General features: G+C 39.0%; 1 protein-coding gene across 1 annotated transcript in view; it reads right to left on the reverse strand.

The window, feature by feature from the left end:
- Parp8 (poly(ADP-ribose) polymerase family member 8) overlaps nt 1-24,778 on the reverse strand; it is a 160,317-nt gene that overhangs the window by 9,453 nt on the left and 126,086 nt on the right. The window contains exons 16-24 of the mRNA XM_005356827.3: nt 15,387-15,479; nt 13,759-13,884; nt 12,783-12,848; nt 8,613-8,680; nt 6,326-6,374; nt 5,220-5,332; nt 4,916-4,988; nt 3,705-3,774; nt 805-878 (exon numbers count right to left, since the gene is read on the reverse strand). Of these exons, the coding sequence (XP_005356884.1) occupies nt 805-878; nt 3,705-3,774; nt 4,916-4,988; nt 5,220-5,332; nt 6,326-6,374; nt 8,613-8,680; nt 12,783-12,848; nt 13,759-13,884; nt 15,387-15,479 (732 nt within the window). The remainder of the gene's footprint in view (nt 1-804; nt 879-3,704; nt 3,775-4,915; nt 4,989-5,219; nt 5,333-6,325; nt 6,375-8,612; nt 8,681-12,782; nt 12,849-13,758; nt 13,885-15,386; nt 15,480-24,778) is intronic.

Here is a 24,778-nt window from a genome sequence, read left to right on the forward strand (position 1 = left end):
CTGGCAAGCTTCTAGCAAGGCCAGCAGAATGAAATTTGCGGGATCTTTTCATACATTAGAACTAATAAGTACTCCAGATTCGACAACCACCAAAACAAGCCACATTCACAGCAACATTTATGAAGTCACAGAGGTTTTTAAAGCACCTGACGTGGAAGCTGGTTTGTCATTCAGATATTTGAATAGCTAAGTTCATTATTCATCAGATGGGTTTTCATTCGCCCCGGGTATTCTGATTTTCTCTATAAGAACCTGAGATTTGCCGTCCTTCTTCTCTGCCTGGAACAGCCTCTCAAGAGTCACATGGCACATTTCCTCTTCACCTCTGAGGCTATTCTCAAAGCTTAACTCCTCAGAAGACTTTCTCCAGACCACGCCATTTAGCAACACTTCAGTATTAACTTCCAGACTACAACACTGAACATCTCTTTCTGCAAGGTATTTTTCTTGTCATTTAGTACCCCCAGTAGAATGTAATGTTAAAGAGGACAGGAATAGTAATCTGTTTTTATTCCCTGGAATCTATGATAGACTCTGGTGACACAAGGGGAGACCAGGATCTGTGTGTTTGTATGTGTGTGTGTGTGTGCGTGTGTGCACGTGCATGCATACACACGAATGTACTTTAATTACTACTTATAAGCTATGTAGTTTTTGCATTTAAAGTAAGTTTGGTTCTTAAAGAGAAATGACCACTTAAAGTTAATTTTTTGCCTTAATAATCCTGAGTATTTATCGACAGCCTGCAGTCTAATGAGACCGCAATTCATTAATCACACACAGTCTTGCGAGCGGCCACGGCACCTGTGATGCATTGCTGCCTTTACTACTTGAAGCTGGCTCGTCCTTGGTTGACACCTTCTGCTTCTTGTTCATCCCTGAAAAACATCAGCACAGTTGTAACTCAGGGACACAGCTGATTGAAGCAAATGAAAGTACAATCCGTCTATGTCAAAAGTTGTACCGTAGGCAGAAGTCTAATCACACCAAGCTAGAAATGGTCATAACAGGCTCACAAGGGAGCAGCTGGTTGGGCCCCAGAAATCTCAGGAGAGTTGGAGCAGGAATCTCGGTTTGTTCTTGGCATTGGAAACGGGGGGATAGAAAACTCCCTGGTATACACTATAATTAGAAAATTCTAAAACGTTTGTTTAAAAATGTTTAGTTTATTAGAAGTAATTTTCATCCTTGCTGTCTTCTGCGTACAAGCACGAGATAAAGAGTGGGAAATGCAGGTAGGAGCAACGCTATTTCACCGAGGTGTTGTAAAGCACTGATATAAACTCACTTCTGTGTAGAAATTAGTGTTTCTAACTCAAAGCCCTCTATGTTCTTTTCTCTATACCAAATCATAAATCTTAGTTCTTGTTCTATTAAAGTCATGATAGGATGTCCTTTTGTGAAAGATGTTAGAAAAACCAAACCAATATATATTTCACTGAACAGTATGCAGAACTAAATCAATGGGAGTGTTCAATGTACTGTCACACCAGAAACTAAAACATTCTTTAGTTTCAATATATATCTTGGCCGCAGGAGCAAAGATGCTAAACAATTTGTAAAGTGTGTTTGTCTAAACCTTTCCAATCCAGACATTCCTCAAACATCACACAGGTAGATAGGTAGGAGCAGACATGACATACAGGACAGAGAAGTCGGCGGAGTACTGCATAGGGCTGTATTAGATCCAGGTCCTACTGCATAGGGCCAGTCCATTGACCAGGTTGTATGTTTTCAGACTTCAAAACCAACCACAACTTCATACATACGAGGAGATTTTTTATACACCCCTGCCCCCTGCATGAACCTGGCTATGCACAGAAACCAGGGCTTTTATCACCAAGCTACCTTCAGAGTCCTTGATTCCTCTTTTAAAAATATCTCAAGAGCCCTTCAGATTCTGATAAAATTTGTAGACTTTCTCCAAGATAAATGCACACACAGAGACAGAATTTCCCACTCATTCATAGTTTGTACACATTCCTCCTCCCAACTATTTCCATGAACCCATATAAGGAATCTATGAGCTGGCATAAAAGGTAGAAATCACAGGGTTTGACTTTTGGTGTCATTTTTCCTATCCATGCTGATGATATATTATTTTTCTAAAAAACATTTAGTTCTTTTCTGTACAGTTTTAAGTCTGGTTTTTATAATTTTACATAGCCCATCTCAAGGCTATTGTTTTCCTTCTGATATTTATCCTTAATGTTATGTTGGTATCTGACCATAACAGTACTTCTTAGCTTACATGCTCTGTTACAATGTAACCTGCCATTCCTTCCTTAACAGATAATAAACAACGGAGATAGTAGAAGGCCTTGTAATGGCTTTGACTAGGTGTGCAGACAGGTACTGATCTCATGCAATTTGAGAAACAAGATTAGAAATTCTCACACACAAGCACCTGATGTCATTAGCACTTCGGAAAAGTCTAAGCCCACTGCTCTTGGGTTCACCGAACTGGATCAGCCACATCCAGGAGCTTGGGCTTCAGTTCCAACTCATTCCCACTTACCAGGTGTCTGGCCTGAAGTCAGGCTGTCTTAGACCAAAAAAAACAACCCACCCACCAACTGTGTGCTACAGAGTGGATGCTTTGAGAATCAGAAAAACCACGTGACAAATTGATTCACTGGATTCCTGATCCAAAGACATAATAAAGAGGCTGTTTTTCTTTATATTTCAGTCAATTTGTGACACAGTAGTAGTTATGTGATAACATCTCTACCTACCTACTCTGCCTAGTTAAAATTTTTCATTATACATTTTATTTCCATTTTGTTGCTATCTTGTAATTCTCTAAAATTGTACATTTTCCTTCCGTTAGCATTTTTTGATATTTCTTTTGCTCCTTTGTTTCCTTTCTTTTTAATTTTTCAAGACAGGGTTTCTCTGTCTTGGAACTCACTTTGTAAGCGAGGCTGGCCTCGAATTCACAGAGATCCACCTGCCTCTGCCTCCTAAGTGCTTTTTTTGGTTCTTCTATCACTGATATTTTTAAGTAAAATCTATTTTTAAATATTCCAATTATACTTCACCACCAAAAGTAACTTACTGTGGTTGAATTTGCATAAACCTTGGCAAATGAACAGACAGATGGGCCAGGCTAATAGCCTCCTACTTAATGAACTTGTCTAAGTATCATTTCTTGTCATGTAGCGACACTAAGATTTAGCATTCAGGAACAATGTGTACAACATCCCCTGGAACTGTGCAGTGTGAACATGTAACACACATACATACAAGCACAGATGCACGTGCGCGCACACACACACACACACACCACCCGTAGAAGGAATTAAAAGTGAAAGAAAAATCCATCAAACCTGATATTTTAGGACTAATGAAAAATTGTCATTTGCTTTTTAAAAATTTTGTTATTAGAATCTGTTTACAGAATATTTATTACTTTATAGTTAAAATTTTAAAATACAAAGAAATACTAACCATAAATTTCACTACTCAAAGAATTGTTCAGTGCCAATGCATGGGAGACCATTGTTTCCATACTTTATGTTTCATAGACTCTGTATAGCATATGTTTTCATTTTACCTCCAACATCCCCCATCTCATTAACATATTAGGAAGAAATTTCCTTTGGACATTATGACTAGTGTTAAATGAATTTAATTCAATCATAGCTAATCTATTCCAGTCATGAAAGTGGTAACATGAGATCAGAACTGAAACACGGGATTACCTGAGTAACCAAACGATATGCTTGACATTGGACTAAGGTAGATCCCGCTCCCATACATCGCACCATGGAGCTATGTCAGATATGAGAGAGAGAGAAATGTCAAGTCAATGGTCTGAATGAATATCATACAGAAGAGGGCAATTGGTTTCATGTTGGAACATTATGTCTTATAAAAATGACAGCACACTTATTCCGGGTCTAATGTGAAAATATTGTTACTATCATATTTGGAGTGAGTTGATGAAAAAATAAGATGAAAAAGAGATAAAGACTGTTCTTCATTTTGCCAGTAATAGAGTCCCTCATTGCAAAGGACTTGAGCGAGTTCTTCTTTTAATGCATCTGAAATTCTAACAACAAGACTTGCTGAAGTGCATGGAAAGGCATTTTTATGAACACTCACAAGCCACAATAAGAACAAAGTATCAGCTCCGATTTGTTATGTACGTCACGTGCCTTCCCCACTCTTCCAAGTTAAAAGGAGCTTTCGTATTTGGAACATTCGGAGTGGTCTAAAGAAACTACTCGCAACATTTAAAGTTCTTTTTTTATTTTTTCTCATTTCTAAGCTCTAGGGCCCTCAAACACTAGTCGTAAAAACTTGGTACCAAGTCAATGGGCTCAGGCTTGCAGGCAGGCATAGCTAATTCTGTCACCCTGTGGTTGCTGCACAGTGACAACTGCCTCAGGCGACTGGGGTGACCTGGTTTTTTTTTTCCTCACATCTTTGTGCTGCCTAAGGAACAATTTGGAGGGATGGGTTTGAAGAGGAATAAACAAAATAAAGAGTATAGCAGAGTTCAGGACTCCAACCACAACATACCAATAATACCAAGCCCTGTGTCCAAGGCTGAGAACCAGGCACCATGCATCTTTGGTAACCCACATCTCCTTTGCTTATTATGCCTTCCTTCTTCTCTAGAGGGCCCAAAGCAATAATGGAATAATGGATTGGATGCCTGTGGGGCTTTACTTCCTGCAGTCATATTTTAGTGCGCACTTTCAAAGTGTGGCTTCCGCTTTTTCTCCTAAAGAATCCTTCATTGTCAAGCATGGATCAATTTGCTTCGACTATTTTGTGAAAATGTATTTATCTTTCTTAGAAATTCCATATAGTATTTTAAATAAATGCTTTAAAGTTCACATCTCCACTGAAGGAATAAATGTGCTCCTCCTACTAGGGGGAAAAAAAGCACGCAAAAAAATCTTACCTGCAGACGCGTATTAGAGGCAACCACCAGACCATTCCTCAGGATAGAGTGCCAGTTTTCAATGTGAGAGCCACTAGGAAGGACACAGGCGCGGGGAGGGAAAGGGCAAGGCCAGAAAGTCAGTGATCTTTACAGTTGGGGTTAATTCTTAAGTCATGATACATGTGGTAGTTCTGAGCCTCCCAGTTAGACATTCCTACAGCCAATTCACTGAGGTCAATGCCAGCTTCGGGGACACTGCTTTCTTGCCCCACACCCTGGAAGAGGAGCTGGAACCCACCCTGCCTCTCCCAGCCGTACTCACTGAAATGCGAACGTGCTCCCGAAGAGCTTTTTAGCAGCTCGGAAGTTGGACTCTTTGGCTGGTGGGCTGCTGAGCAGGAGGAACTGGTGTGGGGTGTGCATGAACTTCAGTTGCTGTCATCCGAGGCGATAGCAAATAATAGCATGTCAGAATCCTACCAGCTCAAGACTTACCCAAGTTATCCAGCTTCAAAACAGAGTAATTTTACACTAATAACCTTCTCAGACTAGTTCAAAAGTTATGTAACTTTTAGAACCCTCCTTAAGTTATACCTCACATGGAATTACCATAGGAAACAACTTCTTTAGGTTAGTGGGAAAGCAATAGGTAACAGGCAAACAATAGATGTTGATGTTCAGATTCCACTATGCTGTCCTAATTTTCTCGATTCTATTTCTTTTTTAGGGCTTTTATTATAGACGTCCATGGGTAAGTATCAGCCACTCCACTGAGAAAATATTCTAGAATTTGCTAAGCAGAAAACTTCATTCCCAGTTTTAAAATGAAAATCATCCTTCCGCTCTGTTTGCACGCCTTCGCTCTTTAACAGTGAAAAGTGATCAGGGGAACGGCTTGACAAGTCTCCCTCATCAGCTCCCTTTCACCTCGGCTACTCGCACAGGAATATAACCTGCAGCAGTCTCCCCGGTGGAGATTCAGAGATTCGAAAACAGGGAGACAAGAGTTTTAAATGTTGCTCTTAGGCGCTGATGAGTACTACAATCAGGGCCCATTAGCTTTTTAAAAACATTGTTTAAATACCACTTAGGCTGATAAGCAAGGTGTTTGACAGTCCTCCTCAAATATGGGAAGGCAGACCGGGAACATCAAGTGTTCTCCCAGTCTCTCCCTAGACACCACTTGACAGACTCTTGTAGGAAGACTACATTCTCTCGTGCTGATTTCTTTGTATTTATTTAAAAGGCAAGGTGCAGGCTGAATGCGGGTTTGAGTCTTGGAAGGGTTTGCAGCTGATACACGAACTGAAGCAGAAGAATGAAACTAGTCCTAGCCACCCTTGGACAGGCTGCCTGCAGGGCCACAGTGGTCAGCTCTCTCAACTAACACCTCTCATTTCGGGGAGCATATAGGAAAATGAAACTTACCCTGTTAACTGGCAGTTTCACGATATGTGACCTATTACTTGAGATGACCCTGAAAGGGAAATGATTTGTCGGTCACGACTAGGTGGCAAACGTATTGACTTTTTTATAGGCTAGTCAGCAAGGGATTGAAATGTGGTTTGGCTGCACCACCGAACTTTCTGCCGCTCAGTCGATTACCTAAGTGTGGTTTACTTACTAACGCAATCTAAGGAGCTTACATAACAAACAAAGACACTTTCGTCTGAGAAAACTCACTGGGAAGCAGCTCCACAAAACTTGTGAATATGTCATTTTTCATAAGCACAACCCCAGATATTAGCAAAATGAACATATTTAGATATTCAATACTCTCAAATAATGATAGTTCAAATGAGAAGGAGATTCAGGCACCTGGTTGCTTTGATTCCTACATCTCCTACGTTAAAAATGTGTTTCCACAAAGATTCTGTTTGTTGAAACTCGTAAGGATATTTCTGAGTGGTCAGTGGCTTCTACACAAAAGTCAACATACTTAGATACTGAAGTTGACCATTTAATCCAGGTATGTGAAAAAAAAGTACAAAATAGCAGAGATGACTATAAAAGGTTTGATTACATTCTTCTCCCTGAACTGGAGAAAAAGATAAAAAAATTAGTGAAAATTTGGATTTGGGCTGACTTCAAGGAGAAAAAAAAAGAATACAATTATATATTGAAATTAGTAGGTTAGGGGAAAAAAAACAACCATCTAATCGAGAATATAATTCCTGGCCTGGGTTGACACCTAGTATTCCAGCTGGACATAGTCATTCACTTGGCCAAGAGACCACTCTTAGGAGGGCAGGCTAAAACATGCCCCAGACATAGGAATAACCAGTGTTTTAGTGAGATACTGCACTTTTCATTCCCAGAACCCCCGACCCTAACACAGTAGCTTTAACAGCACCTCGTGGAACTAAGATAAAATGTATTCTTTCACTTCTCTTAGTCAAAAAAGTGTAACTTCTTCCCATCTCTTTCCTAAGCATGATTTCCTTAACATCTGGGCTTTCCCCACACCGTCTGAGCCTTCTTCATCTTTCTCTAAAGCTGCCTGCCCATTATATGACTGCTTGTCTGCCATCTATGTGACATCAATGCCAATATAAATAGCAAGGCCTTTTTTCATTTTGTCCTCCATCCCCATATCCCTGCCCACCCAGGTTGCAGCTGAGTTTTATAGCTTCCTGGTCCTGTTCTTTGTTTGTTTGCTCGTAAGTGTTTATTTGAGCCCCTTTTAGTCCTTTATTAATGAGTCTAAGAACCCTAAGACAGGAACCAGATTTCCCTTGTACCAAGAGGGCATCCCAAAATTCCTGTTGTTTATTTTCTCACATTAACTCTAATATGATGAGAAAATGTGAGACATTAAGAAAGAGTGTTATTTTTCTCATCTGTCAGGATTTTAATAACAGATACTAATGGATACAAACAAGGTCAATCTCATTCCCTAAAGTTTGTCACAGTCTTATCAGACCATGTGTTTTATACAATTTTGACTAAGTAAAGGTAATCAGAAACCCGAGGAGTCTGGGCTCTTTTCCCTTTAATGATATTTATAAAAACTTCCACTGCTTGTCACCTGCAGCATTTATCTAGACCAGTGTCTTATAGTCTGTGCATTTGTACTACTCTAAGATAACGATGGTAAGTCTATTTAAGCAATTTCTATGAGTCATGTACTCAAAACCATTATAAACTCTTATTGTCTCCACTTTGCAAATGAAAGAGGACAAATTATCTGACACAGGCATCAAAGCAAAGCGTGTGCTCGAGCTACCTTTCCTGTTTGCTCTACTGTCCCCCGAGAATCCAGGCTGGACTGAATGCTGTGACCTCTCTTCAGGTCAATCAAATTTTACTGGCCTTGTTAAGAATGCAAAATATACAAAGCATACTTCAAGATCTTCACTGCAAAGGTTTCAGTTTTATCACTGAGTCCTCACTGAAGTAGGAAATTAAAATGAATCAAAATGCTTTCAAAACATAATGGAATGAAATGGATCCTTTAAGACTGTAGACCAACCGCTGTCACATGCATTGTATGTTCCTACTTGTGTACATGACAGGGCCTTCCTCCTCTCATGATATACAAGTTTTAATTAAAGTGAGTCATTAAGGACTCTTTGGTAGAAAAAATTTCACCAGGTTTCACAGGCTTGTAGAACTGTAGCTTTCCAGACTTATAAAATAGCCCTCCCCTTAAAAAAAAAAAAAAACACTGAAAATGCTACTGATTTTTATCGAGAGGCAAAGTACAGTTTTATACCATTGCAGAAGCGGATGAGCAAGGGGGTCCTGTTTATCCATCTGCTTCTTAATTTCCAGATAGGGTGCCTGCAAGATAAAATTACATTCCTTCATTTGTCTCTAAAACCCACTTTTTCTCAACAAATAGAAAATCAGACTGAAAAGTCTCGTTTATCTAAAACAAAAACCATAAAGATACAGCAGAGAATAGCAAATTCCCTTCTTCACACTAGGCAGCATGTGAAAGGTCTTGCATGCCAGATTTAAGAGTCTTGACCAACAGGGGAGCCCAAGAGACTCCTAAAGCAATGTAGGCTATTACTGCTGTCCTTGGTTACTTCTCAGAAGTTGAAGGTTATTGCTGAAGACACGATGCACTTTGGACAAAGGACTCTGAGGACCTGAGCTGGATCTGACCTGAAAACCTCCTCTCCAAGGACTAGCTCTCATAGTACCAAATGGAGCTATTAAAATTGCCAAAGGAGAAGAGCAATCAGTAGTCCTACACAGCTATGAAGCCTATGAACTGCATCAATAACCAGCAAGATAAGATATCCGTAACGGTGCAATGTCTTGATAACAACCAATAGCCGTCTAACTGGACTTAAAGCCTCCTCAAAAAGAGGGATCTCATGTGTTTGGTATTGTAAACCAAACCAACTACCCACAGCCTCACTATGCCATGGACCATAGAGGCCACCTTCCTAAACCTGTATATTGTCTAACTGCATCATGAATACTTATACCCTATGTAAGTGTAGCTCTTGCCAAAGAAGCTGTTCTTTGCAACAGATGGAGATCATTACAGAAAGCCACAATAAATCAAAATGCAGAGGATAACTGATCATGAGGATTCCAGCCCCATCTGATGAATCTACTACACAATCCCTACACCCAAGGCTCAGGGAACAGGGTAGGAAAAGGCTTGGGAAGCCTACTGAGAGACTGTGCCTCCAGATATGTCAAGGAAACCACATCCACGAAATCGCAAAAATATGGCTACCTAAACACGCCAATGTGGAAGGGGAAAATCTCTTGGGATCCCACCCCTCGGTGGAAGAGCCTCGGGCAATTAATATTTACTGAGAGTGGGAAAATTAGTCTTTCTGGGGATGAGTTACCCAAGCGGTTTTCCAATCCCAGTGGTCAATCCTACAAACATGTAAACAACACTAGACAGACTCAGCAGGTTGTGTTCATATATTTACCTGTGTGGGTGGGGGATGTGTATATAAAACAATGGTAATTGAAAAGAGGTCATGATTTGAAAGGGAACAAGGTTGAGGTGGGACATAGAAAAAATTGGAGAGAGGAGAGAAAAGAGAGAGGGAGTTAAATGATGCAATTTGTTTACATTAAAACTAACAGAAAATTAAAAACAAAGACTTGATCCAATTTTAGCCTGGATTCCACCTTCACTAGAATACTAGAGGTGAATGAACCCCTGCCCCCAACGCCTGTGCTTGTGTACATGCGCACGAGTGCACACACACACACACACACACACACACTCTTCTATCTCTCCTAAGGTGATGCAAAGCTACCACACAGCACACACTGTATCCTCCCACTTCGCCATACTGCTTCCAGCGATTTCCCACTTAGCCTCTTCCATGATCTCCCATTTCTCCTCCTCTGCCCTCATCCCACCCTTCTGTGCCCACAATTTTCTCTTCCTCGTAACTCCTTCAGTTCCTTTCATAAGACTTGCTCCTCTCGGGGTTGAAGGAAAATAGTTAAATTCAGCTTAGACTTCAGCTCCTTGCCCACTGTGGTGCTCAAAAGAGAAAATGCCCACTGCTTAACAAAGCATCCTGCAATGTTTCTCATTGTTGCTGGACACTTTTATTTTAATATTAAAGGAAAACGTACAGACCTCATGTATTTCTATGTGAAAACTGAGCACATTTTATGTAATAACCCTTCTCCAAGAGAAATTAAATGGAATTTACTATCAAATTAAACATTTTATTACAGAAAAAAAGGAACAACTTCTTTACAACAGTTTAGAGCTAGCTAGGGCTTTAAAACATTGGTTAGTATATGACTGAGGAAAAGCATAAAGAATTTGATTCCATAAAACCTGACAGCATGCCGATGCAGTCACTCTGTGGGAGGAAAACGCCGAGTGACTTTTCCTAACTGGATACTGAAAACATTGAGGCTCTAAGGAACTAAGCAACTTGCTCAAGGTCATGGGCCTCATCACGCTGAGGCAGTTATACAACTCTGGCCCCTAGATTCCTAGGCTGATCCTTCAGCTTTTCTATTGTCTTCTGTTAAAATAGCTTACACATGACCCAGAATAAAGAAAGCAATTTTTGGCCGTGAGAAGATTCTAGAGTCAGAGTCTGTAGCCACGTTTAAATCTAAGAATGATACATAAGTCTAGACACTAGAGTATAGTACAAATACCCTATATCAAACTTTTATCATGACTTAAAATATTTATCTTCACATAGATGAGACATTATTTCTTGTTTCTTATTCCTGTGAAAAATACACTTTTTTCTTTTCTTTCCTCATAAAATAAGTGGGGTTTTTTTTTTTTTTGTAAAATAATTCAGAGGATACTGCAAACTATGAACCCAGAACAGTCACTAAAAGAAATGGGAGACTTAAAGCAAATAATATCACCTATAAAGTAGGAATCCCATATGGGCCACTGTCTAACATAGACCGTTGAGTGAATGGAGAAAAGAACAGATAAATGGACAGATTAATATATAAATACTGGTCATCATGAATAAATAATGAGCAAAGGAATCAAGGGCAAGAATCATTAGTGTGAAGTGTACATTTGAGAATGTCTCCAGTAGAGGACCAGAGAGAACACTGGGGTGAGGGGTAGAGCAGAGAGAAACGCAGGGAGCCTGGTCAGGAGATGACTTCTTCTTCCACAGGAAGAATGAACGACCCCAGGCTATTCTCATCAAACACCCAAAGGTGTCTAGCCCAAAGCAGCCTAGAACGGACACATGTAAGCTGTGCACAACACGTACTGTAAATTTTGGATTATTCATTTTGATTCATGATGATGATTTTTAGACCTCTTTCCAATGTTTGAACAGTGAAAAGGCCTCAGTGCTTCAACCGTAAGAGTTTTCCACATGCTAGGCTGTAGCACAAGGATGTGTAAGTTTTCATGACAAATCTACATCTTCATTTAGTACACCCCTCCACCAGAGCCCACCGGAGAACAAAAAACATAAGCTCATACTCCTATGGTGACTATCAATTCCAAAGTGGCTATCGGGTCTGTGTTACACCTGTATTTGATAAAATTTTAATTTTTTAGTATAATTTCATGTCCCTTAATATTTTCTTTGCACATATGCCCTGTGAGAGAGTCAGATCCACTGGACCTTGTGTTACAGACAGTTATTAACTACCATATTGGTGCTGAGAATTGAACCCAGGCCCTCTGGAAGATCAGGCAAGTCCCTTAACCACTGAGTCATCTCTCTACCCCTGAAAAATGAATCTTAAGAATAATTCTAGGGACTGAAGAAATCACACGAACACACACAGGAAGGAGCAGGAAGAGAGAGAGAGGGAGGGAGGGAGGGAAGGAGAAAGAGAGGGAGGGAGAGGAAATTTCTAGAGCTATTGTGGCTGCATGTCTATGTTGATAACCCCATTACTTAAGAGATAGACAAAAGAAGATCAGAAGTTCCAGGTATCCTTAGATACAGAGCAAGTTCAAGGTCACATGTACACACACACACACACACACACACACACACACACATCCAACAACAAAGAAAATTTGTAGTCCGATGTGATGTAACACCATCAAATGTAACCCCAGTCTCGAGTGTCCCAAATCTCTGTCTACTTTAACAATCAAAATAATTATTAGCATCGGGTAATACTGAAGGTGGGACTTATTAGATTTAGACACTGTTTTAAAAGATCCTGTTGTGTAACTTCAAACACTTAAGGCTTTTACTCAAATTTAAGAACAAAATATTAAGATTGCAACTATGCATTTATTCTTTAAAACCCAGTGTTAACACAACAAGACACTGACAGAATTGAATTAAACCATCCTAGAACATTTTTATGATTTTAATTATGTCTTGTAGAGAAGAAAATTGAACATTCTGTAACAGTGTTGTTCTGAAGACATTTTAAGATTTTGTTCATGTGGACTGAACGGCAGAAAAGCATAAGACCGGATTTTTACCTGTGTCATTTCTCTGATGGAAGTGATGCTGTCCAGAGCTTTCATTACTCGGTCATAGTTCTTCTTCTGTATGACAAAGGAAAAAGCATTCTTCACCTACAAGCCTTTGCAAGTTACATATCGCTAGAGAAAAATATCATTTCTATACACGCATTCATTTTCCATCAAAGGCACTGTGAAATCAACAATGGTACATAAAAGAAACCTGTAATAAAGAGAGGAGGGTTGATGTCTAGAATCACAGGGAAGAAAAACTAAAGTGGTATGCCTTACATAAGGGCACAAAATCATGCTCACCTCCCTGGGATAAAAATCTTCAAATACAGAAAGATTTGGGGCCCTTGAGCCTGGCTTTCCCCCACGCCAAAGCAATAAGCAATAAAGTAAGCTCAGACTCCTTCTGGAAGAAGATATACTTCAAATCTCCCAAGTGCTTTAATCTTAGATTGGAACACTGTTACCCAAAGCAAGATGACAATATGTGCTCAAATGATCCCTCATTTCTATGCAGAAAGCTAACAAAGGAGGACAGGTTGGCTGAGGGGCATTATACAGTCACTCCTCTAACAGAATTTTGAGATGAACAATAATATAAACTAAGCAATTTTGGCTCTCAATCAATCTGAAATTCTGTTATTTCAAAAGTCTCTGCCATAAGTGTTTAGGAAATGGTTTTCTTAAGAAATGTGTGTCTTTTAACAGTATAGATTTAACTATTGTTAACTTTGAGGAGAAGGGTGGGGAAGAACAGCAGGAGAGGTCAAGGTGATAAGGAAGAAAAGCAAAAGTGGTCCTCTGAATAACATTCCTTATAATCTGAGGATATTACAGAATCTTTAAACATAGGATATGACCTTGAACTTACCATGGATACACTCAACAAGACAAACATTCAAAGGGAAGGCAGCTATGAGACTAAGGTCTCCATCCTGGTTCTCAGAAGTTCTGGGCTTGGTGGCTGGGGTTGATCACTTACCCTTGGGTTGAAGGCCAACATCTGAGGGTCGTTAGGATCTACCACAGAAGGATATGGCTCAAAAATGACGACTTTTCTAGGAGATTCCAATGCAGATCTACACATGGACACCAATAAATCTACCACCTTGAAAAACACGAGAGATAAGTCACCTGACAGTTTCAAGTGGATGTCTGTCCTGTTCATGGTAGCACAATATAATGAGGAAGTCCCAGGTCTGTCACCCTCCTCTCAAATCTGTTCTTCATGACTTTATACCAAACTTGATTCAAAATATATATCACTGATTCAAAATAACAGGCATGTGTTGCCTCTAATTGCTCATAAATTTGTCTGTCTCTGTCATGAGCACACGGTTTGTGATGGCATTGCTCTGGATTATATGGTAAGATGAACAAGACAGGTCTGGGAGAGAGTGCTGGGTATAGTCTAATAGGCAAGACATACAAACACAGAGCAATTGAAGGAATAGCCATCTTTGCAATCTCTGGCCTTATTTAATGGAATGATAACAAAATTAGACCATAGTGAGTACGGCAGTTCTGGAGCTATCACACAGATCTGAATATGAGGTTGGGGAGAGGGACCTGGTTCTATAGGGGACATTGCCCCATGTTAGAAAAAGCCAAAAGCCATGATGAGTTTGCCATATTCTAGGAAAAAGAAATTGCAGGAAGTCACCTCGCCTCTTGTTTCTCTCCTCTGTCAAGAGCTATTAATGATCATTGTTAAATTCAATGGCTTGGTTGTTATGTATTCAATGATCCCTCTGTCGATTTACAAGGAGACAGTACTGTCTATGCTAAGCTGTCTCCCTTCTCCAGTTCCCAGAAGAACGTGCTGTTTCTGGAAACGGAATGAAGAAAAATGCTACTGTCTGGATGGAAGGAACTCATTGGAACAGATGTAACTCATTGTGGATATGAACAGAGAAAGCTATGTCCACAAAGATTTTAGACAGGCATTTTTAAAATGCACAGTAAATGGAGCATGGTGGTACGTGGCTATAATCCCAGCCCCGGAGACACCAAGGCAGTAGGTAGGTTTACAAGTTCAACTCAAGGCCAGTCTGGACCACAGAATAGGATCCTGTCTCAATGAACATGGCCTGATGTAACCCTGTATTCAACAACAACAAAAAGATGGGTCCAGTGGGGTACACACCCTCTATCAGAGCATTTGGGAGGCAGAGAGAGGTGAATCTCTGTGAGTTGGAGGCTAGCCAGATCTACATAGCAAGTTCCAGAACACTCAGGCTACATAGGGAAACCGTCCAGATAGATAAATAAATAGGATACAATAAATAGGCTTCTACTGTATGCAAGTGTAACTGGACCGAAAAGCAAAACCAGCCAAACAAAACAAATACAAATCTATGAAACACATACACACAGCTTTTTTTTTAACCATGCAAGACAATTATTTTCAAAAGAAAATTGCTTAATTTCTCCCCTAGGCCACTGCAAAATGACAAAACACAGATTTAAAAGGGGAGAAACAAAAATCAAGTGCCAGATCTTTTTCAGAAAGAAGCTTTCGGCACTCTCCCCTGAAGAACAGCATAGAGAGCACAGCAGTAGACTGAACCAGCTTCTCACATGAAAATAAGACCTAATTAGCAGGAGTACCTGAGCTCCAGTTGCTATCTCATCGGCGGCTTCGTTCATCACCCCCAGGGTTTGGAAAGCAAATACACACAGCTCTCTCTCACACACCGTGGGCTAGAAAAGAAAGAAGCCAATTAGACTGTATGTCTTCATCTGTCACTTCATAAATGGAAAGCCATTCCATAGAATACATGGAAAGGACGTAGAGTGTTTTAAGAGAGGAAATCATATCATGTTCCTTAATAATAACCAAATTCTTACACTGAAGGAACAAGGCTCTCTTTGTAGAGGGCACAGCTACAGTGATAAATGATCCGTTTCAGCAAGTTGTAGACATTTCCATTCAGGACAATTTAGCAATCAATGAAAAGAATATTAAGCAGTAAAGTACATCTCTCTACCCAATATACAATGCACATTACGTGTGTTCATTTTAAAAAGTATAACCCCTAGTTAGGTATATAATGAAGCTATACACAAAAACTACATTTAAAAAGATATCATGGGCGAATCTCACTTTTCCTTAGGAAATTCGTTTAAAAGAAGCAAGCCTGACTCTACTTACTTGCTACCTAGCTCTTGAAAGATTGGTTTTGTTGCTCAGACTCCTGACTTCAATAACCTCCTGAGGTCAACAGTGCTGAAATATACACTCTGCAATTACTCTGGAGGAGCTCTCATCTTTCAAATCTAATATAGTGTCATCCCCTTGATTTATCTTATCTCCCCAGTTACATTGCATTAGGTAGCTGATGAAGCCTAACACGACGCAATCCGCTGTGCCTCTGCACAGCAGACAAAAGGCATTTGTTAGTGCCCCTGCCCCTGTGCTAGCTGCTTCTAGAAGATGACTTGGTTGGTCTGTTGCTTAGGCAGTGGGAAAGAATGGCTGCATTCTGAACATCCTTTACGTTCCGAAGTAGCCTGTATGTGTGGCCTTTCGGATAGAAACCCTGACTCATCGCAATTTCTGGCGGAACCCTGGAAGATGATGTAAGAAGAAAAGGGATTTGCTGTATTTCTTTTGTTGATCCTTAACGGGGCAAGTCTGATTCTGTTTCAGAAATGTAGAAATTGTGGGAAGAGATTCAATGGAGAGACTCTGCAGACACAGTCTACATGCAGGGCTATGTATCTGGAGAAGCACAGAGCAGGCTATTCAGTTCCAACTGTCTTTCCTTCTCCTTGAACGACTAACTTAGTCTGAAATCTTCCTCAATCTTTTATGAGTATCTATGTATATATGCCTCAATTTTCCCCCCAAAGACATGAGTTGTTTTCTTTTGTTCACCTTCTGGTACGTATTATATGCTCTGACCTGAAGTAATAGGAGCAATCATTACTACATATTAACTATAAAATTCAGAGTTACATCAACATCTGAATATTAAAAAAAATGCACATAAACAAAAACGGAGGGAGGAAAAGCTTTTAGACCATGAAGGACTGCGGGAACTCACCTGTGACCACTCATTCACCCCAGTGAACAGCAACATCATAGACTAATACGCTAGCCAAATAACCCACCACACTTTTAATGACTAAAATAGAGTAATCTCCAAACTCAATAACAAAGTATGGCTTGTTTAGTGATTTCAATAACTATCAGATTTATCTGAGTCTTTAACAATTAAATACATTTACTGTGTGTCTATATGTGAATGGCACACACATACACACATGAAACATATATAATCTTTATATATATATACAATGTATATATGTGTAAATAGTATTTACTATACATATGGAAGGTTTCAGAATAAATCGGACAAGTAAAAGAAAAAGGTTATATAATATATCATGATCAGAATATATTGCATAAAAACATTTTTAATTAAAAAAGAAACAAAAGTAACAAAATTACTTTTCCATATTATACTACTGTTTTAAACAGAAAAAAAATTGCTGCATCAGATTTAAGAGTTCTTTTAAAATTACAAAGAAGATTTATTAGAAATTTATGGTAGATGACTATGCATTGATATGCATCATCATTGACAATCCGGAATTCATAAACTATTCTGACTTTGTCTAGCATGAATCCAGTGAAATATTTTCCTTAATGCTTTCTTCTGCATTCATTCTCCTGGCCTGCACCTAGAAAGTTCTGTTCCCCATAGATTCGTAGTCCAATCTCCTCAAACAATAAACCTGCATTCTAATGAATGAGGCTATGGCACCATTTCTTTATGGACATGTTTTTCTATTTTGCACATTTGTCTAAAAGTAACCCCTCTCTACCTCCTCAATTGTGTAAAGCTTATTTCCACAAACATCCTGTACTCCACCAGCTAGAAGGGACTCAGGCAGGTTAAGAAATATGTTTTCTAAAAACAAAAACCAAAACAACTTTCCGTTATTCTTAGAATTTACAAGTAAAAGTGCAATTACATTCTTACAAGAACATATATCCCATTTTGTAAAGTAGCAACTGGACAGTAAGTGTTTTTCCTGATCTATTACCATACTAACACCACACTAAGTAGGTACTAGTGAAAAGTCAAAATACTTCAAATTGGAAGATACAAAAACATTCAACTTTCGGGTAAATACTTCTACATCTACATCTCTATTTTGTATAGTAATACCCTCTTCTTCATCTATATTATATTGGCAAATTCAAATTTTCAATACAAGATGGAACTAAAAGAAAAATTTTAAATTACATAAGGTGACTAAAAGTAGGTATCTGTCCCACAAGTGGTCAGAACAAACAGACAGAGTAACTATGAAATGTCTATCCCTACATGAGACTTCTATACCCCACTCCCTCCCAAATAGCTCAACAGACATTCCAGAAGAGGAAGGAGCAATATTTTCTCTCTTTTTACTTTTATTGAAAATAGACCTTTTTCTCAAGTAATATATCCTGGCTATAATTTCCCTCCCAGTTTCTTCATGCCTCCCCAGCCATGCAGATCCACTCCCTTTCTGTCTCTGATTAGAAAACAAACAGGCATCAAAAGGATAATTAAAATAAAATGAAATGGAACGAAACAAAAAAGAACACATTGGAGCTGACCAAGACAAACAAACAGAAGAAAAAGGAGCCCAAGAGAAGGCAAAAGAATCAGAGACCAATTTGTTCACATGTTCAGGAATTCCATAAAAACAGTAACCTGGAAGCTATAATATATACACAGACGACCTGAGGCAGACCTGTGTGGGCCCTGGGTATGTTGCTTCAGTCTCTGTGAGTTCATAAGAGCTTTGCTCATGTTGATTTGAAAAGATTTGTTTTCTTGGTGTCCTCCACCCCCTCTGGATCTTACACCCCCGATGGGCAGAAGGATTTTAAGAGCCAGAGGTAGAGGAGGATTGCTAAGAAAGTGTTTTCTGGACATGCCAGAGCCATTACACTCATGAACTTGCAACAACTACAGATGCTCACATGAGTCTTGCACAAGATAAAACCAGTCAGAATCCCAGCGTAGATGGAGGAGAGTACCATGAACTCCAACCCCAGCTGAGGTGCTTTGACAACTGAAGACAGCTGGGGTAGCCAGTGTCAACGATTTTCAGGGAAGCGGCCTCAGGTAGAATGCGCATACCCTAGGACATGCATATATGGACAACACTGATTGATCTTAGGGGTTATGGAAGGAGGACATGAAATTGGCAGTAGGATATGGGGGTATCATTGGAAGGAGTTGTATGAGAAATATGGAATTGATATCATCAAAGTATATTATGTACATTCATCAAAATTCTAAAGCAATAAACAATAATATCAGACTTTTCTACATCCAGAAAGAGTGTCATACTCAAAGAAGAGAAATGGAATCATTCCCCCTTGGCACTGTGCAAAGGGTTACACTGTAGACTACCTTCTTCCCACTCTGAAATGATTCTTGTGTACTACTCCTCATGAAAAAACTGTCATGATGGACAGTTACACAGAAAACACAGTTTCAGTTCTAAATCCTATATAACCACTTAGCATTTATGAAGATTTCAGTGTAATGATGAGTGTATTTCACATTCTTTCATAGAAATCATATAATCAAGTCTAATTATTAATATTTTTCTTTTTTGGTTTAGTATGTGCTGCTAAGATTTAATAACTGTGTGTTGTCTTGGAGGAATCAACTCCCTACAATTTAGATTATAAAACCATAGCAAGTCCCTCTATTGGCAACATGTATTTATTTACTACATGATATCCATTATTTACCAACTTAAAACTTGTATATGTCTCCTTAAAATATGATTTATTGTAGATCTTTCAGCTAAGATGAATACATTTAAATTTTTTGAATCAAAAGAATTTAAATGTGAGCAATAAAAACATATTTTAAAAACCGTTTCTAAGCCTCAAAGAGTATTTTAGAACCTAACTGTATTTTAAGAAATTTGTGTTTTCAATGAATTTACATTACCCTTTACTGAGAATAGAAGTGTTACAACTCTAGAGGATTTTGCTCTACATTTATATAGAGAGTAAAGCGTGGTGTTGGGAACGGTTTTCAAACACGTCTGCTATGATCTTTTTGTTCAAACTAAATATTTCATGTAATCCCAGTGTATAAAACACACAACTGGATCTCAATGACCCTGGAGCTTATATGCAGCTGTTTTCAAATCTGGAAAATGAGAAAGAAAATAATAGCCACCTCCAGGAGTTGGTAAGAAAGTTGGACAACATTATAAACATTTCCTTTAGGAATGGAGAGCTAATTTAGTGGTAAACAAAGTAAATTAAATTACTCCAGCTGTCCTCACAGTAGCTTTATGTCAATGCACATAAAAGTACTGAATAAAAATACTAAAATATTTATTAAGGACTGTCTATAGTATGTCATATAGCATTTTATACATTTAATGGATCAAAAATGTTAAAATACTGCTGAAGTGTTTCCAAATAAAAAGAGAAAAAATCAGTTTAAACGTAAATTTTTGACTTAAAAATAGCGTTGAAAGAATGAGAATAAATGTTAACATGCTAAGAACGACATCCTTATGCTTTTATTCACTGTATTTCCTGTTTCACAGGCAAGGCTTTGAGTGTTTGGTAGTTGAGACAGATGTTCGAGATGAACAGAGACCGAAATGGCACAGGGCAGAGGTGTGCTTGCAAGGCAGGCTTGGCTGCTGGAGGGATGCTTGGTCTCTGGTGCAGTGTTCAGAAGGAAGGGCGATTTGGAAGGCTTTTAGGGGGTGAATAGATGAAGGGCATACAACCAAATCAAAGAATCAATGAACTAAGTGGTTAATAATTGACCAAACTGTTGAGAAGGGCTGAAAAATGGGAGTACTGGCAGACTGGGAGAAGAAGGTCTCTGGGCCTTGCCTTTGAAAAGTAGGTCACACCTCTCTCCCTCTGCCTCTCTTTGCTTCCTCTTCTGCCACATGCTGCTGCCCTATGAGGCTTTGCCTCGCCACAGCCCTGATGCAGTAAAGGCAACCGACCATGACTATAACTCTTTACCATCATGTATGGTGGTGTGGAAATGGGAAAAGTGGCTCTTAATCCAGACACAGAATGACAGCCAGTATCAGTGAGTATAACCACGATACCTCACACAGATGGAGGTTTTTTTTTTTTTTTTTTTTTTTTTTTCCAGGGGTCAGCAGCTCCCAGGAAAGGGTCATGAAAGACACAACAGCAAAGTCGCGAGGTGAAGGCACTAGGAAATCGAGGCTTTCAGGCACCAACCCCTTACTTTCCTGTTTTCTGTAACACTTGAAGGTATCTCTAAAACGAATGCTACGCCGACACTCTAGTGCATTCACGGCGGACAGATTTATCGGTAGCTTTAGGTTAGATTTCGGATAGCAATCCATGTACTGTCAAGTTATCCCTGACTGTATGTATGAACTCTTGGGTGTTATTGCAAGCTGTCATACAGATTGTAGTGTTTTTGTCAGGGCTTACCAGGAAGTGTCATTTAGAAACGTTGTAACAAAGAGAAAACGGAGCTCTGGAAAACTTCTCAACAGCGTTAAGTACATTGCAGAAAGGATGCAAAGCACTACTAACCCAGTCCTCTGAGCAGAGTAGCAAAAATGCAAGGAGGGACCAACATTACAGGACTCCAAAGGCAGATTCGCAATGGGCATTTTCAACATCTTAAGAAAACCAGACTTCAAGGAAAATATGAGAAATAATCTAAGCAGGGAAGATAAAGATCTTAGGCTGGGAAATCCATGGAAGCCAAGTGTGGTTTAGTCTCCTAAACTACGGGCTGTGTTATAAGGCACCCATTTCGGGATTTATCACAGCTAGAAACAGGTCACAGGGCTGAACCAATGTTCAGTGAATCATGGTTTAAAATTTCTTAAGAAATTTTAAAAATTTCTTAAGAAAATATATGTAACTCTTAAATTTACAGGAAAATATACTGAAATGTAAATACAATAGATATACAGGAAAAAAAACAGAAGATTGCCTAAATTAAGAAAAGCATCTGTTAATGGATTTAAGAAATGGTTCTTTCTATTTATCTCCCTTCAAACAGGAGAAATGTCTTTGATTTTAATTACTTGATTTGATTTTAAGTCATTTATATCATTATTTAAAAAGCCAAAGGCACTTGTCTGATTTCCGTCGGCTATGTCACAGCAACATTTAACCACCTAATTCCTAGCTATATATAATATTTATTCAGAAGATTTTTCTTCTCTCCAACCTTCACTGATGCGGGAACAAAACAAACAAAATTTGGAATGCAACAGAAAGAATATTAAGAGTTAACTGTGGTATCTTTGCCACTTATAGGAGTAAATTGCCAGCCATGAAACCACAGAGTGGAGACTGCCAATCACGTGTGCTGTGAACATCAAGGACGTAAGAACGGTCCTTTGAGTGTGCAAGCTGAGAGTCTGTCCTGGTGTCACTCTGCCTGGATTGAGCCCTGTCTTTATCACTCACCAGCAGAAGAACACTGAATAAATGTCTCATGCCTCACCTGTGAAGTGGGGACAATAATAACTCACAGGGCTAGTATGAGGGTTAAATACTGACAATCACATAAAGTACTTTGCACACATAAAAAGTACTTAAAGAGTGCCTGGTATTGATGAATTCCTGTTGTTTTCTACAGTGGAGCCAGCACTGCCATAGATAAACTCAAGGTCAAAGCGTGAACATTGGCAGAAAAGGACTGCAGTTTCTAAGAGCTGCGTGGAGAGACAACAAGAGTTCTGATAGTTAATGAGTCAAGTGGACATTCTTCTTTTAAATCGCATAACAATTCAACAAATACATGCTGCTTCAGCTCCATATATTTTATTCTGAGGAAAAAATAAAGGTAGACTTTCAAAAAATAGTAGATGGCTTAGGAGAGTAATTTTTCATCTGTTTTCCTTGAATAAAGGGAAATAAATAAATCATAAGATCTGACAATTATGCTAATAGAATGGCTGTTTACCCATGTGAATCTTGAGATATTAAAAACCTCTGATAACATCATTTATTTATGGGCTGGGTGGTTTATCTTCTTAAGCATCTTCTGAAGAACAAGATAATCTTTTGTGATTCCCCGGAAAAAGTGGAACAGAATCTGCCTGGCACCTTCAACCCACCAATGCTTTAATTAATGTTTAAGATGGAGAGCCCAGAAGTTGAACAGAATCAGGCTCAAAGCTCAGCATACAGATACGCTATCTGCACAGTGTTGAACAAATTATTTAAGCCTTGTGAATCAAAAAAAAGAAAAAAACCAAAAAATCTTATTTGACCCACAGGAGTAAATCTCTAGAGTTTTGCATAAAACATCTACTAAGAATTCACTAAACAAACTATCCACACACCATGCCTATCCTACAATGAGAAATGACCCCCCCCCAATAAATAATCAGGGAACACACTAGGTCAATCATTACCTTCATATTTAACCACATTTTACTATTTCTCAAACTAAAACCAGTTTTACTACACAAATGTAGTAGAACGCATATTTTTAAACACTGAAATGTGGGCCGCTATCAATAAAAATGGCTTCGTGATAACCCAACCTTTTGTCTCCCTATAAAACTTTAAAAAAGAAAACTAGCAAAAATTGCCTCAACCACCTGAATTAAATACTGTAGTGAGGCAGGAAGCACTTACTCCAAATAGTTACACCTTGGTAAGAACGTAAGCCATGAGAAGCAGCTCACATTTCCTGAAACTGGAACAAGCAGGAGGGAGGTCATTCCCAAAAGGCTATGATGGACCCCGCCTGATGGCTCTCTGAAGTCAAGTTCAGAACAATTGTCTGCTTCTGTCTGATGGAACTCAGCTAGTACTAAATCTAATCCCCAGGATTAGCACCTAACATTAATCAGCGTTTTGGTCATTACAGAGGCAGTAAGTAACAACCAAAGCTAACAAAACTGCTGTGGAGGAAAGGCTAAGTAAGAAAAAGAAGCATGAGAACTATGAAAGGCTTCTACGCACGCCTAGGAACGCAGAGGGCCACATTCTTGGCCAGGACGCCATGTGCTGAAGAAAAACTTGTAGTTAGTCATGGTGGTGTATGCCAAAACTCAGCATTTGAGAAGCTCAGGCAGGATTGCCACAAGATGGAAGCCAGTTTGAACTAAATAGAAAATTCTTGGCTTTTTGAGGAAGAAGAGGAGGATGAGGAGGAAGAGGAAAAGGAGGAGGAGAAAAGAAAACTAAGCAAAACTCAGGAGATGGCACTAAATATCATTTCAAGCTGGCTTTGTTATTACAAAGAGGAAACACAGACCAGTCTAAGCATTAAAGGAATGCTCAACAAATACTTTTGATGATAATTCATCAAGAAATAAATCCTAGAAAGGACAGAGGTCTGATTCCAAAGCTGTTACATTAGTATATTCAGGACGTCTAGCTTCCCATAAGAGGAATGAGGCATGCAAAGAAATAATAAAGTAAGGACAAGGTACAGGAGATAGGCAACTGAGACACAGAGTTCAGGAAAATGCACAGATTCTGGACTATGAAGCTTTTACAAAATGATTAAAGAGCCAAAACAAACTCTAAATAAAGTATTTCAAAAGAATCAATATATAGAATTTATAAAAAGAAATAAATTCTGGGGTTGACAACCATAAAAACTGAACTAAAACTCACTGAGGGACACAAAAAATGCACCTGAGGATTCAGGAATGTTTGATTGTAGGCCAAGAGTAACGTCAGTAACAGAACAGTGAAGTAAGTAAACCAAGGCTAAGAGGTCTACTCAGTACTATCTTATACAAATATATTAATGATGTTGTCCCGAAAGAGAAAAAAAAATATGTAGAAAGAATACTTAATAAAATATTCCCCAATATAGAAAATTTGTGAAAAAAAATATTAACCTACACGCCAAGACAGTCCAATGAACACCAACAGGATAAACACATAATCTTAATCAAAATACCAAAAGCCCCACTGATGCACACGCACATAAAACCAGCACTGGAGTGGCTAACACCAGAAGCTCCAGGTTAGCCTAGAC

The sequence above is a fragment of the Microtus ochrogaster genome, chromosome 19, assembly GCF_000317375.1.
Source record: "Microtus ochrogaster isolate Prairie Vole_2 chromosome 19, MicOch1.0, whole genome shotgun sequence".
Lineage (NCBI taxonomy): Eukaryota > Metazoa > Chordata > Mammalia > Rodentia > Cricetidae > Microtus > Microtus ochrogaster.